Genomic DNA, 16803 nt, shown 5'->3' with positions numbered 1-16803 from the left:
AAGTTGGTACTTACCGGACAACGCACCCACCGGGCCGCAGCCCGTAACGATAACCGGCTGCCTCGGTAAAGAATACAAATAGTTCTATTATTTCCGCGAACAAAGAACCGCCTAGTATGAGATTCGAATCTGGAACGAGGCTTATCAAAAATAAAAGCCAAGAAGCCCGGACCGGTCGGCTTCAAAGGGGCAGATGTAGGTAAAGAAACAGGTAAAAAGAACTAGCTTTATATTCCTTTCTATCGACTCGCAGTAAAGTACTTTCACATATTGATTTCCTGCGATTCATGTTGGAAAAATGGAATTTTAACTGGCCTGGTACACAAGCATCGTCTATGAAATAGTTTACTAATCGAATGGTAGATCGCAAAAGTAATTCCTTAGAATTTAATTTTTTTCTTTCGAAAGGAGTTGAATTTATATATAATCCGCGGGATTATACATACATATTTCTAACTCATAAATATGTTAGCAGTTCGTACATGAACTGACGAAGTCGAAATGACGAAATTTATCAATCTAATTTTTATGTCATCAAATCAAACACAACTGTGCGATCCAAGCAATATGTCTACGTAATATGCAATGGTCAAACAAGAATCAATTCATAGGAAATTTTATAGAGTAAACGACGAATATCGAAGGGAATGTTGAAGATTGAATTATACAAACATGTTTATCATACAGATTTATTTACTCATATGATCATAAGTATGTAATAATTGTAACCTAAAACTCTGCGTATAAATATTATGGGTCCAGAAAGTCAGTTAGGCTGGTTAGAATCAGCGTCGTCACACGGTGCCAGTTTGCGTGGAACTCATTAGAAACAGACGTTTACCGGAAGTGTACTTATTTTTAGTTAAGTTACGGACAAAGTAGCGATTGGTACAGTGACATTCACGAACGACGCACATTCGTTGGAATGGCTTCTTATTATCTTAATTTAAATAATATCTACACGTTGTTTCCAATATATTCTCTGATTGCACTCTGAATGTGTAACTCCAAAGGTAAATTTACGTTGACATCCTTGTGCTTGTAGTCCTTCAAGAAGTATGAATTTCCTTCTATGCTAGCCGGAAATTCTTTCGGCAGGAATTCTCTTCCTCGTGATTCGAGGTCAAATCCTGATATGGAGAACTTTAATAAGCTGCTACAAAGACACGTTCATTTATTCAGTTTAATATCTTTTTGTTTAGTATGGCAAAACAAAAATAACATTTTCTTTGAAACGTGAGAATTACTTACTCGTATGTCGTTGGACTAACATGGATGCGAAGTGGTTCGCTTAAAGATTCGAATTTATTGGCTAAGGTTACATTGTGCCCAAAAAGACAATACCTCGGCATTTTTTTCCCAACCACTCCAGCTAATACCATTCCAGTGTGTATGCCGATTCGCATCTAAAGATAATCAGGATCAGGACAATTTTCAATTTCAGTGAAATGAATTTATAAGACGCTAAAACAGGCATGGCCAAGTACATGTGCCCCACTGTAGCTGTTCTCCCTACTTCGTGCAGTAGGCCCAGGAAGCCCTCACATTATTTCAGTATGTTACGTGCGTGCATCATACACACACTATTAACCGTTCGGACTGCGTGCCCCACTCCGGCTCCCGGGCAAGGTCGTGTCGCGCGGCGACAACTTTGGCCATGCCTGCGCTAAAATGTTAATCCTAATAGCATTACATGTCGGAAACCTATTATAAATCCAGTGTAACTTAAAAGATAACTTTGCCCGAATTATTTATCATTATATTTTTTATTGCGAACAAAAAATATTTTAAATGGAAGAAGTTTTGTCTTCATTCTGTGAGAAACAAATATACTATAGAATGGAATGGCGTAAACACATATTTTGCATTATTTTTAATAGTTTAAAAATTTGCCGAGAAATGTTAGAAAAGTCACATGACTATCCTACTCTATCACCAATAAACAAAAACCGAAAAAATGAATTAAAAGAAATGGAACGCGGCGTAATGGCGGAGCTTCGCTCCAGTGCATAACATTGGATCGGGAAAAAAAGTGGAAGAGAAACTATCGATTGCGGTTCTTTCACACCTCAACAGGAAAGTGTCAATCCTTGGACACACTGGATATGTATGTCTGGTAATAAATGATTATTTGAGTATTACAAATGTTCTCTTACCCTTATAGGTTTACCCTTATGAGTCAGGTGGTGAGAACATGCTTGTATCATTTTTAGAGCCATCCAAGCTATTTGTTGTGCATGAGTAGAAGTGTCGCGATGGAGACCACATGCAACGCAATAAGCATCTCCGATTGTTTCTACCTGAAATTTTTATTTCAATTAACAAAGAAATTAGTAGTGGTTAACTGTATGTTTGTTGAGATGCGTTATGCGCGTATGTAAAGTTCGCACCTTATAAACATCTAACTGACCGCAAAATGAATCGAACTGTTCGTAAAGATTTTGAAGCATATTGATGACCATCATTGGCGTCGCGGTGGAACATATTTCCGTGAAACCAACGATATCGCTAAAGAGCATTGTTACTTCGGGGTAGGTCTTCGCCTCGATTGTTTCTCCTAAAAATACAAATTAAGTTAGTAAAATATGAGGATTATTAAAGTACCAGAATTATTGAAATATAATTATATTCTTACCTAGCCACAAGCGTTTCGCTATATCTGGAGGGAATATAAGATGAAGTAAGCTAACGTTCTTCTCTCTTTCTGCTGAGACAGCAAGATTGGCTTCCTCTATGGAACTCTTCAACTTATCCATTCGCCTTCTCAAGCCATCCTAAATATCAAAAATGTACATGATTTATTTTTTTATTACTCATAAAATGTACAAATGACTTTATCTACATCAATTTGAATCGTCTCATTGGACGGTAGCGCCATCTGATAATTAATCCTCTTGTAAGCTACTGTCCTCTATCGTGGAAGAGCAAACATCTCTCTAAAGTGAGCGCCATTTTTAAAAATCTAAGGATGCTAAACACGATCTGCTGCTTATACATATGTATGTATATGCGAGTACCCGAAAATTCGGGTCGGGAATTTTTTTCGGGTTCGAATGGGATTGAAAAAATATGTCAAGCACATTTTGTTCGTATATCCGTAATTTCCAATTCGGGATTCGAGAACTCGACTTGAGATTCAAAACTAAGTTCGATAGCCGTCGTTGAATTCGATGCCGATTATACGTATACCAAACGATATGAAAACACTTTCAAACTTAAAAGTGTAAGGTCTGTTTGAAAAATCCTACTGCGAATGTAATGACGGCTCCCGGCTTGAGTTTCGAGTGCTTAGTTGAATTCGTGTCCCGTAATTATGGGTGTGTACCCGAACAAAAAGTGTTGGTCAAACTTTCGGGATCCCGACCTGAGGCTGAAGTGACCGAAAATTTCGGGTATAGTTCGGTTAGAAAGGGTATACGGAAGTTGTAAATCTCCCATCATAAATTTCGTCATAAAAATTAATACCCGTACTTACCTATTGCGGTTATCCGCTTATTAGGGTCGCCTTTTCCAGATATGAGAATACCTTTTACTGAAGGGTAAAGAAATTTTTATGAAATTCCTAGCTGCGAGAACCTGGAGATTCCTGGCAGTTGGGAATTTCTAAGTTTACGAAGAAAGCGATCAGAATTTTTAGAATTCGCAATCGAGCATTCAAAAGGCAATAATTGCAGTTCTAAGGAGATGACATTAAGTAAATGCGTGTAAAAATACATATATCACTACATCACACTACATATGTATAATAACTTATATAATTGTGAAAATCTCAAGTTTCTCGATACGAATAAACTCGGAAATATATTCAACTGAAATTTATAACGAAGAATCAACACCGGATTTAAAGAGTAGGACACCAAGTAAATTTACTTGACTCGACCCTGACCCGTCTTGAGAAGTAAATCCTACCGGAGATTGTTATTTCGGTAGCTAAGCTGCAATAATTTTTATGACAGTTTTACGAGCTCACTATACCTTTTCCATTAACCATACCCGCACACCCTTAGTATGTATGTATCAAAAATTTCATGGATCATTATTATAAATTCATGCCGTAAAATTTCCCAGAGAAAAATTTAGAGTAAAACGTTTCCAATGCATAGTACGATTTAGTATAATATTGTGTATATAAGAAATAAGAACAAAGGTTATATGACATAAAATAAATGCGAACATAAGGAGTAAGGATAATATCAACTATCAGTATAAAATATGGATCTGATCGTACCTGCGCCCTGGCCTGTTCCCCAACCAGAATAACGTCTCTTGTGGCGTCGTGTAATGGAATATCGGATATAAAAAGTCCTCGACTAGTTAGTCCTTCTAGACCATTAAGGAATGGTGAGCTTACGAATAAGATGGAATCCGACTCCGGACAATGAACCATTTGACCTTTCATTTCTAAACCCTGGAATGATTGATATTTTATCAGCAGCGAAATTCTGGGAACGAGATTCAATAAAGAAATATATTGCAGCGAAACATATTAAATAAGGACTTTTAAAATATACTTGATGAAATAATTAATTTTCGTAAAAAATAAACGTAATAGTTTGCAAAACAATTGAATTTAGAATTTATATATATAGATTATGAAGCTCAAATCTGACGCGTTTATATAAATAAGCGAGTATCGACTTCCGTTACGCGTAACTTTATAATGTCGACTGATCTCCATGCGGAACATAATGTATTCGCGTACCTCCGCTGGATATTTATCGACGCCCTGCGGTCTCTGGAGGGTGAGCACAAACGGTGTGTTTGCACGTTTCAGTATCTCGTGGAAGGTCAGCGTAACTCCGCGTGGTCGTGTAAAAATGAAATACGTCGATATTTCTCTACCCAATCGGTTTAAATGTTGCCCGAAAATTCTCATAAACCCGACTCCGAGCTGCACGAGCTCCAGTTGTCGATCGACTACGAAATGCCATGGGAACGCTTTGCAGAAACTGGCCACCCCTATACGAAGGTCCGTGGCCTCGGTCGACAGTGGACGGAACGGAGATCTGACCGTGTCGACATTATCGTCGATCTCCGAATCGTCGATCGAATGTTCGCTATAACGCTCAGGGGTGATACGATACCTGTGAAACAGTTCATTAAACCGTATTGTATTATAACATATTCGATGAGATGTTAAATAGAATACGTGATGTTCAAGGAGCGGATGCGACAGTGTTTTGCCAAGTTTGTTCAGATTTTTGTAAAGAATTTAAGGACAGCGGATTTAAATTTTTATTCTATTGTTCCTCATTATTAAACGAACCGACTCAGTAAACGAACGCTATATTTCTTTTACATTTCGTATCATTTGTAAATTGTTTTCTTGATGACTCAGTAAATGATCTCGCTATTGTAAACACAAAATTATGTTTAATTACTAACGATAAGATGCGCTAACGTAAGATTCGCTTACCTAAAAAATCTCGTATTGTAGGGATCAGGCAAAATGTATACATTTGCATTGTCGTTGTAGTATTCTGCGGCGATACTCTTCAAGCTACCAACGAGAAGGTATGCGATAGGCGGATGGTCAGTTGTGAAGTGTAGCTCGATCGCTTCCGGGGTAGCGATGCACACGAACTCCGCCTCAGTCTCCGATCCGGATTGATGTTGGACGACGTCATTTACACCATCCAGAGTTGTGAGAAAGGCCGTCAAATCGTTCCCGAGGCAACGAAACGCCCGCTCGAGAAGACCGTCGCGAGCTGTGTGGATGAGATCCTGGCCGAGCTTATCAAAAAATATGCTCACGTCCACATCTGAAAAAGGTACCGCTGAATTAGCTTTGGAACCATCCTTGGAACCTTCGTCGTCGACGGAGCAAACTCACTTACTCCTTGAGAAAGTTGACTTTCTCAATTGAAGAAAGAAAGCTCTGTTAGGAATCTTTTATTCGGAGGTCGCGAATACTGACCTATGTGATTCGAGGTTGAATACTATGTCATATGTCGTATTGTTAGTGTGTCGGTCACTTGACTTATGGTAAGCGCTTGGTGTTCGCTAAGTCTTGAATCAATGATTCATTTACGGAGAGAACACGGATATTCATTTACAGATGAACGACCTCATACGCTGTCCTATCTTTCTAAATTTTATTGATTTTGTAAGATAATTAGGTCAACAAATTAAATATGAAATGTATAACTCGGACATATAGAAATCCTTTCAAAAGTTCAAAGTTTACTTTCTCATCCACCTTTGGCAACGAAGTTCGTGAAGAATATGCGCGAACGCAAGAAACTAGATGCAACATGTAACATTGCTGTTCATCATATGTAGCTCCTCGCTCAGAGTTTTGTGTGTCATTTTATTGGACTTTCCGCCAGAAACAATTTACAATATAGAACAAAGAGCTTTTGACAGTAGTTCCAAGAATTTTAGAAAATCTCGTTGCCAGAAACAAAAGGAATTTTGAACAAAATGCCAACCATCACTCAATCTTATTTTCGAAGAATTAAATCCTGAAGAAAACTTTCATCCCGGCATTATTCAACAGAGTTTATAGCGGAGAAACCTCAGAGACAAAAATCTCTAAGATCTTTCTGTCATATTGGAATCATTTGTCTGGTAAAATTATGGGTAAAAAATATTCCACGAAGAGATTGACCTAATTTCATTAATTTCTTACTTATTATTCAAGCGTTTCGAGTAGAATCCGTAATGTGGTATCATCGAGGTAAAGTAATTTAAAAAATTTCACAAGGCAGATCACGACTTTAACAATTCGTAGACTTTCAGAATTACATTTTTCTTCCCGGTGAACTTTTTCGCCTCGTATCTAATACCGGTCGCACTCCAACTGCCGAAGATAGCAGTTTTCCCGAAGCGAGGATTTTCTAGTTTGGAACTTGGTTCTTTCTGTTCTACTGTTTATAACCGCGGTGTGCAACCACTAACACAAATACCGGGACGCTCTTTTTGTACGCCAACAAACTCACAGGAATGGTCGTTACACAACTCCGATTCCAAATACCATTGGCCAGAAAATTTAATATCTACGAGCTTCGACAAGTCCGAATGATGTTTCCCGGTGGACGCGATTAAAAAGGGAATAAAAATCAGTGTGGAACCGTTGAGTCTCTCTCATTCGACCGGGATGTTCGTCGGAGCAGCCTGAATGCGACGGTAATTTCGCTGACTAGCGACGAATTACTTGAATCGAACCCTTACCCCTGATAAAGACCAAGGCAAAAAGAGAAACAAATATAAATTCCCGATCGTTACACGTAGAGAGCTTCCAATTTCCGATTTCGATTTCGCTTCGCCAACTTCGCATTGTCATTATCCTACTTTCTGTCTACATTTCGTGTGTACTCCGAAATGAAATCGATACACCAATCTTGTCTTTTCTTTTACAACGAAGGAACATTCAAGAACTGTGAAATTACATAAATTTTTTTCTGTAGTCCTTACCTTTTATTATATTTCAGAAATCTCCATTTCGCAACATAATTTTCTGGAAGTACAAGCGCGCATGTTATAAATTCTTCGCGTATCTTGACATGAAGTTTGTGAGCTGCAAATTCCGAACGCGAATTATCGCGTGTACTAAGCGTGCCGATAGGGGTAACGAAGGTTCACGCGGTCGTGGCCGAGGCCGTGTGGTCGATAAACAACCGATAGATTCGAGTTCACGATAGAACGAGGCGGCGCGGCGCGGTGGCTAGCTCTCTTGCAAATCCGGAAATTGACGTCGGCTCCGCTCCGACTACTTCTAATGGCCGCGCGTATTATTTCCCACCGAATGTCACTGGCATTACGCGATAATCGATGGCGGTCGCCCAGTTCGGTATGCAATATACAATATATGTACACAGCCAATCGTCTGGAACATCGCGTGATGCTTCTGTGACATACTGCCAAATCGTCCGGCAAAGCTTGACAAATCGATTGCCCTTTGGCAGCTTTCGTTCGCACCCGGCTATCGATTAGAAAAGGATCGCAATGGAGGTAAGCATGTTCGATTGTGAGGACGTAAGCCGACCAAGAGAAGCAGATCAAACCTTATACGTATGTACTTGCTTTCGGTATCACTTGATCTTGTTGTGAAGAAGATGAGACGTGGACGTAAATGATTTTGGTAGCTTAATGTATAATTTTTGTGATAGCTTACACATCGATCTTTCAATTGACAGAAATTAACATAGTTATTTGGAACTTGAAGAGTTAATGGGAGAATAAAATCTTGCAGATTAATTGACAAAATGGTCGTGATGATGGATGATGGAAAATTTGAAACGTACAGTGTTTCTTGGGAAGGTGAATAAACATCCGAGTTTTATAGGAAAAAGCTTGGCCAAGGTTCTCTCGGTGTTCTTCTATTTTCTTGTTTTGCAATCTAGTGAAGTGGAACACGGAAGCCTTCGAGCAAAGTAACACGCGAAATACATATCCTCTAGGATAAAATACTCTTTCGCACACTGTTCGAACTATAACCAGGATTTTGAAACATTTTTTAATTAGGAGAAAGGTGGAATTTCCTGTTCTATCATTGCAGAAATCCGGAGCCACAGTGACGTACTCTCGTCTATTAAAGGCATGTCGCCTGTTCCATTACCAAAGCGACGTTAAAGCAACAAGAGGACCATACGAAATACCACAGGCTTCTTCACAGTTCACTTTGAGTCGCGTTCCATTGGCAACCAGTATAACAATGCTCAGCCGCGTTTATTTGCGAAACGATTCCGATGTAGCCGCGCGCTGTACTCCCTTTGAGGAAACACTGATATCACGACTGATTGAATCGGAATAATGCGTCGAGTGGTGTCACTGAAAAGCACTAGGCCACGCGTTGTACATTCTTCGACTTCTTTATGGAAACATGATTAACACTTACTATCTAAATGCTTTTTAATTCTGTAAAGATGCTTTATCATCGAGGTGATTTCTCTATATGTTACATATACATATAAAACAGAAATTGAAAACATTTGAACAGCACTATTCAACCTTCTGCTTCGGGAATATTCTAGTGCAGACCGTAATGTATATTATAATGTTTATCGCTCTTCGCCTTCCGGAAACAGTCCTCCACTTCCACAATTAGCCATTTTAGCGATAATCGACTCAGATTCGCCCTTTAGTCTGATTAAAAGAGGTATTTTACTTACTAATGGCCACATGTCCGAAGAGGCGGATTAAGTACCCAGATTCGCTCGTCATTGGAGCGCGCAGTATGGGTAAAAGTAAACAGTGTAGACTGTGCGAGCGAGACAACAATAAAGAGACAAGAAGAAGAGACATAGATAAGACTGGAGGCTGGCGTAGAGCGAGCACTTCTGATAATTGGTGGAGATTGACTCGCGGCCATGTATCCAGAGACTAGTGTATTCGAATTCTAAAATATTTGTCAAGTATTTATTAAACGTGGGGCGTGTTCAGCAAAAATTATTTTTTGTCTGGATTTAGTAGCATTTACGACGAAAACAACGTAAAATATAGACCAGTCTCCGAAAGTTTCTGTCTTAAAGCGTTTCATCACAGCATTTATTTCTCTGTCGCTTATGGACGATGGTAGTGTATCGATCTCGATTGTGTGCTCCATTTCAGTTCGAGTCAATACTAGAAAAAGGTCTAATACGAAGTAGGTACGCCTTTTGGAGGTGAAGCGATTCCGTGGGTCCATCACGATCGCACAAGAAATCCCTTTCGCGCTTCGCCAACTCCAAAGAACGATCTCGTGATATTGCTAGCTTTTATTTCTCCCCCTCTTTCTTTCGCCCATTCTCGTCGCGTCGTTATCGGTAACGTCGGACTAGCACGATACTAGTCCACTTTCCGGAGGACAGAATACGTATACAGCGATCTATTCACCGTAAAATCATTGCAGCCCTTTCAACATTCCACGGACAATTCTAGCGTAAATTATCGGGATGATTATCCCTCTCTACATGTACTAAAAGCTGGGAATTAATTTTTTAACTAGAATAATTGTGTTAATTTCTGAAATTTTAAGATTAGGCTAATAATTTCCTGAGTTGACTCAATTTCGAGCCAACCATATTGTTGATTTACGCGGAAAACATACATCACCAGAATTTGTAAACGCTTTAATAGGCAAATATTTGTAACGTAACGTGTACATGCGACCATAGTCTGCAGGACGTTAATTTCACAAGAAAAACGGTCTCGCTGATAATTTCGTTGTCCCACGTGAAGAATAGCAGCAATAATAATCCGTTTGAAGGCGGTTATTGCATCACATAAAACATGAATCTTTAGCGATGTGTCAAGGGATGTTCCATCTAATTGCAAGAGAGTGGGTTATACAAGGTCGGGCACATGGCTGAAAGTTCGATTTTATTCTAAAATATTATGATCATAATGAATGCATGGTATTAAGTTAGTTATCATCCTTAGTTATCATCCTTAATAATATTATTAAAAAAAATTTAATTTCCGTTTAAAAATATGAGAAATAGCAATAATAAGAATAAATCGAGTGGTTCGATATTTGGTTCAATTCAAGCTACGTAGAATTTATCTTCAGTAATGTATGTCGAAATAATTGCTTTGGGAGTTGTAGCAACGACACCAATTACGTCACTCCAATAATTGAGAGCAAAAATATCTCCGAAATTAATCACGATGAATTAATTCCCCCTTGATATTATGCAACTTTATTTTAGACATTTTTATAGGAACAATTATTTTAAAAGAAATTTAACTGGTTCCAGTCATGTGGTTCACCCTGTATAGTATGTATGCAACACGCTGTGACGCAGTTACAAAGGGTCTACTTGACGTATTGCATGAGGGTACGATGCGTTGAGCTAATTAGTAACAAATTCGTTCCATCCACATCTCTCGTTACCTACTTATAATATAATCTTCTAATTTTTGCCTCATTTGACTCACAACAATGTAACAGAATTCGTGGTATTGCATTGTTCTCCGACGTATAGTCCTCCCCGGAGGAAGACGATTCGACTTATCGATAATTTCCGACAGGATGGTCGAATTTGAATACGTTGCCCTCCATATTGATTGTCCATTATGATTAATAGGGCGTTCGCGGAGCATACTCCACTGTTACTACAGTACTCGGCAACCGTATGCAAATTAGGTTAACATGCCCTCGAAGATGAAGGATCGAGTCAGAACCACCTGACAACGTATATGTATTGCATCTCATCGAACAAACTAGTTGGAATTCTCAGTAAATCATTAAGATCCATCGATGGAGCGAGCCATTATGTCGGTTCTCGTGACGTTCTTTCCTTGCCACTTGATTAAATTAAACTTTTAATGCGACGTTTCAGAATAATCGTTCTTCCTGAACTCGATGATTCTATTTTTTAGTAAATATTCAACACATTTAATGCGATGCATTCATTATAATGATACATTATAATTGTATATTATAATATAAGCGAGATTGAGTCTCTATCACAATAAATAAATACGTTAAAACAATAAATTAATATATTGTCTATCAGAAGCCTAATACAACTTTATCTCAGAGTGATTACCATAATATTGTAATGATCGTAGAATTAATATGGCCAATGGATTGGAATGTACATGCACTTTTCTTATAGCGATTTGAATTGTCCGTGAGTAGATATTATTACTTTAAGTAGCACATTTTCAATTCAAAGGCATTGAGACGAGTTCTTCCCGGGAGCACCTGCGTGGTCGATACTTTCATTAGAGGGGACAAAAAGGCACGAATTAGGCCACTTCATTAGAACCCTGATTTCCATCGCTGTGCTATATAATAAGGTCTACATGTGGATGGCAGATTGGCTCGTAGTTACGGTTCACGTACAGATACACACAGTCGGGAATTTAAAAGTTCGAACGCAATAAACGTCTATCATGGTTAACTGCTCAAAGATAATCGCAATAACTACTTTCTAAGTACTCTCGAACAGTGTCAGCTCGTTTTAAAACCAGTTGCTCTTCGCTCTTCAGCACGCCTGTACGTGCATTATTGAATATTAATGTCACAAGCTTGTATAACATTTCTAGTGTCGTTCAATTTGATAATAAAAATTAAGTAAAAATTGTTGGCTATCTCTTGCATAATTTTCGCTTTCGTTTAAATTGTCCGGAATTTTAAAGATGAATTATCCTGTGGCGTCGATTAAAAATACCACGAAGCTCGTCAAAATGTATTTAAGGTAGTTCTCGTGAAAATTAAAAATTGCCAACTTATAGAATTTATATGAAATAGAGTAAGAAAAAGGAATCAGAAGAGGAGAAATATGTTTAAGGGGTTGACGCTGTAAACTTATACTTAAAACTTTCTTTCTGCTCTCACAATCGGTAAGAACTACAGATGGTGTCTGTGTATTTATACGCAGCGAGCTTTCAGATGCCATTATAGCGACTACTACATATGTTAAAGTTCAACACATAAGACACCTGGCTACTCATTATGACAAAACAAACAATGGAGTTGAATCTGACGAAGTTACTTAAAGGTACGCGTACGTACTGAAAGTAATTATTTAACACCACCTTTCAGATGTCAGCATACTATCACCATCCAGGCACAATGGATCTGTTATACGAGAACTAAAACTTCACCACCAGAGCAAACAATTCCGAACCCGTGAGACTTGTTATAGACGTCTTCAGAATTGGAACGATTAATTTGAATCAGGAAGTCTTATGCAATCTCATAGAAGTTCAAATTTCAACAGACTGAATATCGAATCAACATATGTTCGGTAAATTGTTTTCCTTTATTCTGTTGTTAAAAATTATGCAATCCAACAATATTTTGTGTTTTAAATAACAGCACCTAATATGTTTTGTCTCACATATGGGAAACATTAGCAATCTTATTCTTTTTAGTCTCTTCTATTGTCAAGTACACGTATTTTACTACATTCTTGTCCCTGGGTCCATGTATTCAATATCGTCTCTAACGGAGGCCAGGCGCCCAATATCGTCTCTGTTGAGTCCACTGCTGTCCATATTGTCTTTATTAGGTCACACATATGTCAGATCAACTCAATAGTCCACATTCGCTTCCCATTATAGTTAGGTATAATTATACGTAGTTATATTTGGTTAGATATGCATTTCTCAGTCAGGTCTACACTTTCCTACTTCTGTCTCTTCTGAGAGTGCGGCCCCTTTCATGGTGCGGCCTTACAAATATTTTGACTGCGCGCAACCTGTGCATTAGTACACGGCCGACGTTGCACAGATGAGTATCCGGTCTTAGAAACGTAAATCGAGCAAAATGTTTCCGCCAAATTATGATCGGCGTTTATACGTGGAAACACGATCGCCGGTGAATGCGAATGCAATTTTCGTAGACCACGTTCGTCGAGCTCATTAATCTTCCGCGTTAAAACTAACTGGTGCACGTGCGTGTGTGTGTGTGTGTGTGAATAACCGTATTCCACCGTGAAAACTTTCGCAGGTTTCGAGGATCGTTTATTCCACGTCTCGCAATCTCTTTAGAACTGCGTCATCGAGATAAGGGAGTAAACGTGACTGGCGTAGTTACTGTAGTGTTTTCGCGTTATCGCGAATTCGCATTTCTTCGAGTAATTACGGGTCCAAGTACCTGTACGTACAGCTCTGACTTCCAATTTCCAAGCTTGTGCACGAACACGCACCCTATTTCTCAAGATCTGTGACAGTTATTCACTGAATTTGCAACGGGGGAATAACAAATTAATTCAACTACGATTCAACTTCGATTCACTGCCATCGGAATTGGGGAACTCGTACGATCCTTGGAGATTCAGCGGGCCGAGAAGCATTTCGATTCAACGCTACGCATAATTGGAAGGCTCTGTGAACGTGCTTTCTACTGGATTCAAGAAACTGAATAAGAATGGTGAAAGAATGTTATCAGATCTCGTTATTAAATCGAAAGCGTTGTCCACGAAAGCGTTGACCACCGTTACATTAAGTTTAAAAATTTTTAGTCAGTTAAAAATAAAATAATGTAATTAATTAAGAACATTTAATTGATAATGAAAACAATGGATGATACACGAATGTATTGGTTCTTCGTTATTCATCCAGTACAATTCCTTTTTTCGAATAGTACAATGTACAATGGTGCGCAAAATTTTTTTCAACGTAAAAGCCGTGTTGTATTTTCGGGGCATCGATTATGCAATGAAAATGGACGAAAACGAGCGGAACGGATAAAAGGGATTACAAATTGTGTCCCTGTTACCAAGATGGAATGTCTTTGAATATTTTATATCCGTGGGGCTACATATCGATTGGTTTTCACGCCATTCCGCGGTCATTCAATTAAAAACTCGGTCAAGCCTGTATTAACGAAGTGGCCCGTTATCAACGGCCGCGTGAAGAGTGAAGCGACCAAAGACGCTTAAGGGAGAATCATGAGGAATAGAGGAGCTTAACGAAATTAGTTCTGCATTCCATGAATGAATGGATACGTTTGGCGCTTTCTATTCATCGGGTTCCAATTTTTTTCTCCTCATTCATTCTCCCATTCTTTTCCTTCCCTCAGTTAAAAAGTCGCGACGATGTCAAATTCAGGAAAGAATTATTCAGTGCTTGACGTACAATAAAACAAGTGCAAAATGTAAATCGCTGTATGCACATTTGACGCGATTGTCGATAAAATGAAAATGTCCCATCGAACGTGCGAGCTTATATCAATTTTATTTTACCGTGTCTTGTGCAGTCCCGTAATTCACTATAAAATGTTTTTCTCCGAAGAAACTCGCGTGAAATTGATTCTCGTATCAATCTTGCTCGCGACGGTACACGCGAGAACGACAAAGGCGGCTGCGCGAATTTCTTTCGCGTGACTTGATGTTCCGATACATTAACGGAGGCAACACGGAATTCTGTTTTTCTGTCATATAAATGAACACCGATATACAATATCTATCTCGACGAATAATTAACGAACATCGAATTCATTCACGTTCAATTATTTTATTATGACATAATGTTATACACGAAATTATATTAATTTACGGATTCGAGCCGGCAAAATTATCATTGCATATGTGCAATACGTTTCAAGTTAATATCCAACCGTATATTTCACCATTACAGTGTAATGCGTAATTAATATTCGCGGGCCAATAAATTCGCATGATCGATGAAACGTACAACGTGAGCTTTCGCAGTGTAAAACGCGTGCAACTGCGAGAGCAATCCGAACCGTAAGTGGTCAACACGTGACGCGATGCGATAGAACGACTTGCTACTTCGGTACGCGAAACACGAAGCCAACCAAGTATCGTATAACTTTTCAACTGTAGAGACTTGAGGGAAGATTTGCCGGGTATGGCTTCGGAAAACGGCGAAACGCGAATAATCATCAGGCCGTTCTTGACTTATCGTAACAATTCTAGGAATTCCGATATGTGAAGGTTGCTCGGAACTGCAGATTAATCGACGTAACAGCATAATACTACGGAACAAATAAATTGTGGTATACATATATGTATTACAGATACAAATTCTATATATTTAGTTTAGTTTTTTATGTTTAAAATAATATTTAAGCGCATGTCTAGAGATGACACGCAAAATTTAATAGTGATCAATCACAGTGATCGCAAAATCACAATCGTGATTGTGATTTAACTTCATTCATTGTACACGACCATAGTTTTGATATTTTTATCCCGAGTTACTCATTCCGATGATAATTCTCGGTCTTAATTGGATTATCTCTTATAAAACGATTTAATACAGCTTTGATATAATGTAAATTTAGAATTACGTTGCCGTAATTGTAATTCATTTCATCCTATATGAATTTGTTCACTATAATAAAATAAAATAATACGAATATTTCGTAAAATTAAGTTTAAATTGGACGTAAAATTATACGTGCAGTTCATAATCGTTGATTTATTCCTCAGATTTAATTGTCCCTTATTATTCATTATATAATTTTAGGCGCGTGCAAAGAATAATTAAGTTCGTAATTATATATACATATATCAATCAGTAGCAATAACGAAAAATCACGAATCACTGTGGAAAATTGTTGTAATCGAGGACGAACTTAATCTGATCAGCAGTTCACGCCATCTCCACTCGTGTCAAACGATCCTGAACAATTGACTTAAACTGCTTTACACGATGAACTTAAAATGTGGTGCGATGAAGACCACGGCAATTAAAGTAATGGAGCAGCAACCTCGATGACACACGCCGTTAACGCACACATTCTGTTAGTAATAACGTCTTACCGCAGTGATAACTTAGGGTCTCGTAAATGTCCTCCAGTAAGTTATAGTTCTCCTTGGGGTCAGCGTTGTATAGCACCAGCTTCTCGCTGAAATATTGAGCAAAACAGTTTGCGGTTAGCACGCAGGGAACCTCAATTAGAACTTTCGTTATCGTCGCATCATTAACAAATAAATAATCGATCCGTACGTGCCCCAATGATCTTATACAATACCGTGACGTGAAACGCGTGTGTAAACACAGTGGTTAGCCGTTTCCACGATCAACGCGTCTCATTCGATCTCAATGAAATTCAATTAGCACGGATCAGATGTTCGCGAAACGATGCTTCTCGCCGTTTTTATCGGCTATCTTGTTACCTGAACGACGCGTCGGTGTAATTTCCCGCGTTTATCGGAACATTCATCGGAAAACAGAAAAGGTGGAAATTGTGTTTGACGATTGCCTAAGGCACTCGCGAGAGTACAAAACACACGCGAAACGCGGTATATGCAATGGATGAAAATGATTGGTCGGAACATTATTATAAAACGACGAAAAATCAACAGTTGTATTGCTGCATTAACGCTTCTGCAGAAAAAAAGACTTGTAAGTCTAAATTATTTTAGCAATGTATTATTAAAGTAAGCAACGTTGGAG

General features: G+C 38.5%; 1 protein-coding gene across 1 annotated transcript in view; it reads right to left on the bottom strand.

Moving 5' to 3' along the window:
* Window positions 1-673: 673 nt before the first annotated feature.
* The window catches only part of Gycalpha99B (guanylate cyclase 1 soluble subunit alpha 2), a 36364-nt gene continuing 20234 nt past the window's right edge, over window positions 674-16803 (bottom strand). Inside the window, exons 3-11 of the mRNA XM_018023133.2 lie at window positions 16167-16252; window positions 5417-5762; window positions 4703-5084; window positions 4229-4408; window positions 2636-2774; window positions 2391-2557; window positions 2157-2300; window positions 1252-1406; window positions 674-1156 (exon numbers count right to left, since the gene is read on the bottom strand). Coding sequence (XP_017878622.1) covers window positions 958-1156; window positions 1252-1406; window positions 2157-2300; window positions 2391-2557; window positions 2636-2774; window positions 4229-4408; window positions 4703-5084; window positions 5417-5762; window positions 16167-16252 — 1798 coding nt within the window. The 3' untranslated portion in view covers window positions 674-957. The remainder of the gene's footprint in view (window positions 1157-1251; window positions 1407-2156; window positions 2301-2390; window positions 2558-2635; window positions 2775-4228; window positions 4409-4702; window positions 5085-5416; window positions 5763-16166; window positions 16253-16803) is intronic.

Source organism: Ceratina calcarata, unplaced genomic scaffold (assembly GCF_001652005.2).
Source record: "Ceratina calcarata isolate Rehan_Ccalc_2016 unplaced genomic scaffold, ASM165200v1 scaffold297.2, whole genome shotgun sequence".
In the NCBI taxonomy this organism is placed as follows: domain Eukaryota; kingdom Metazoa; phylum Arthropoda; class Insecta; order Hymenoptera; family Apidae; genus Ceratina; species Ceratina calcarata.
This window is presented reverse-complemented; position numbering and strand designations above follow the sequence as displayed.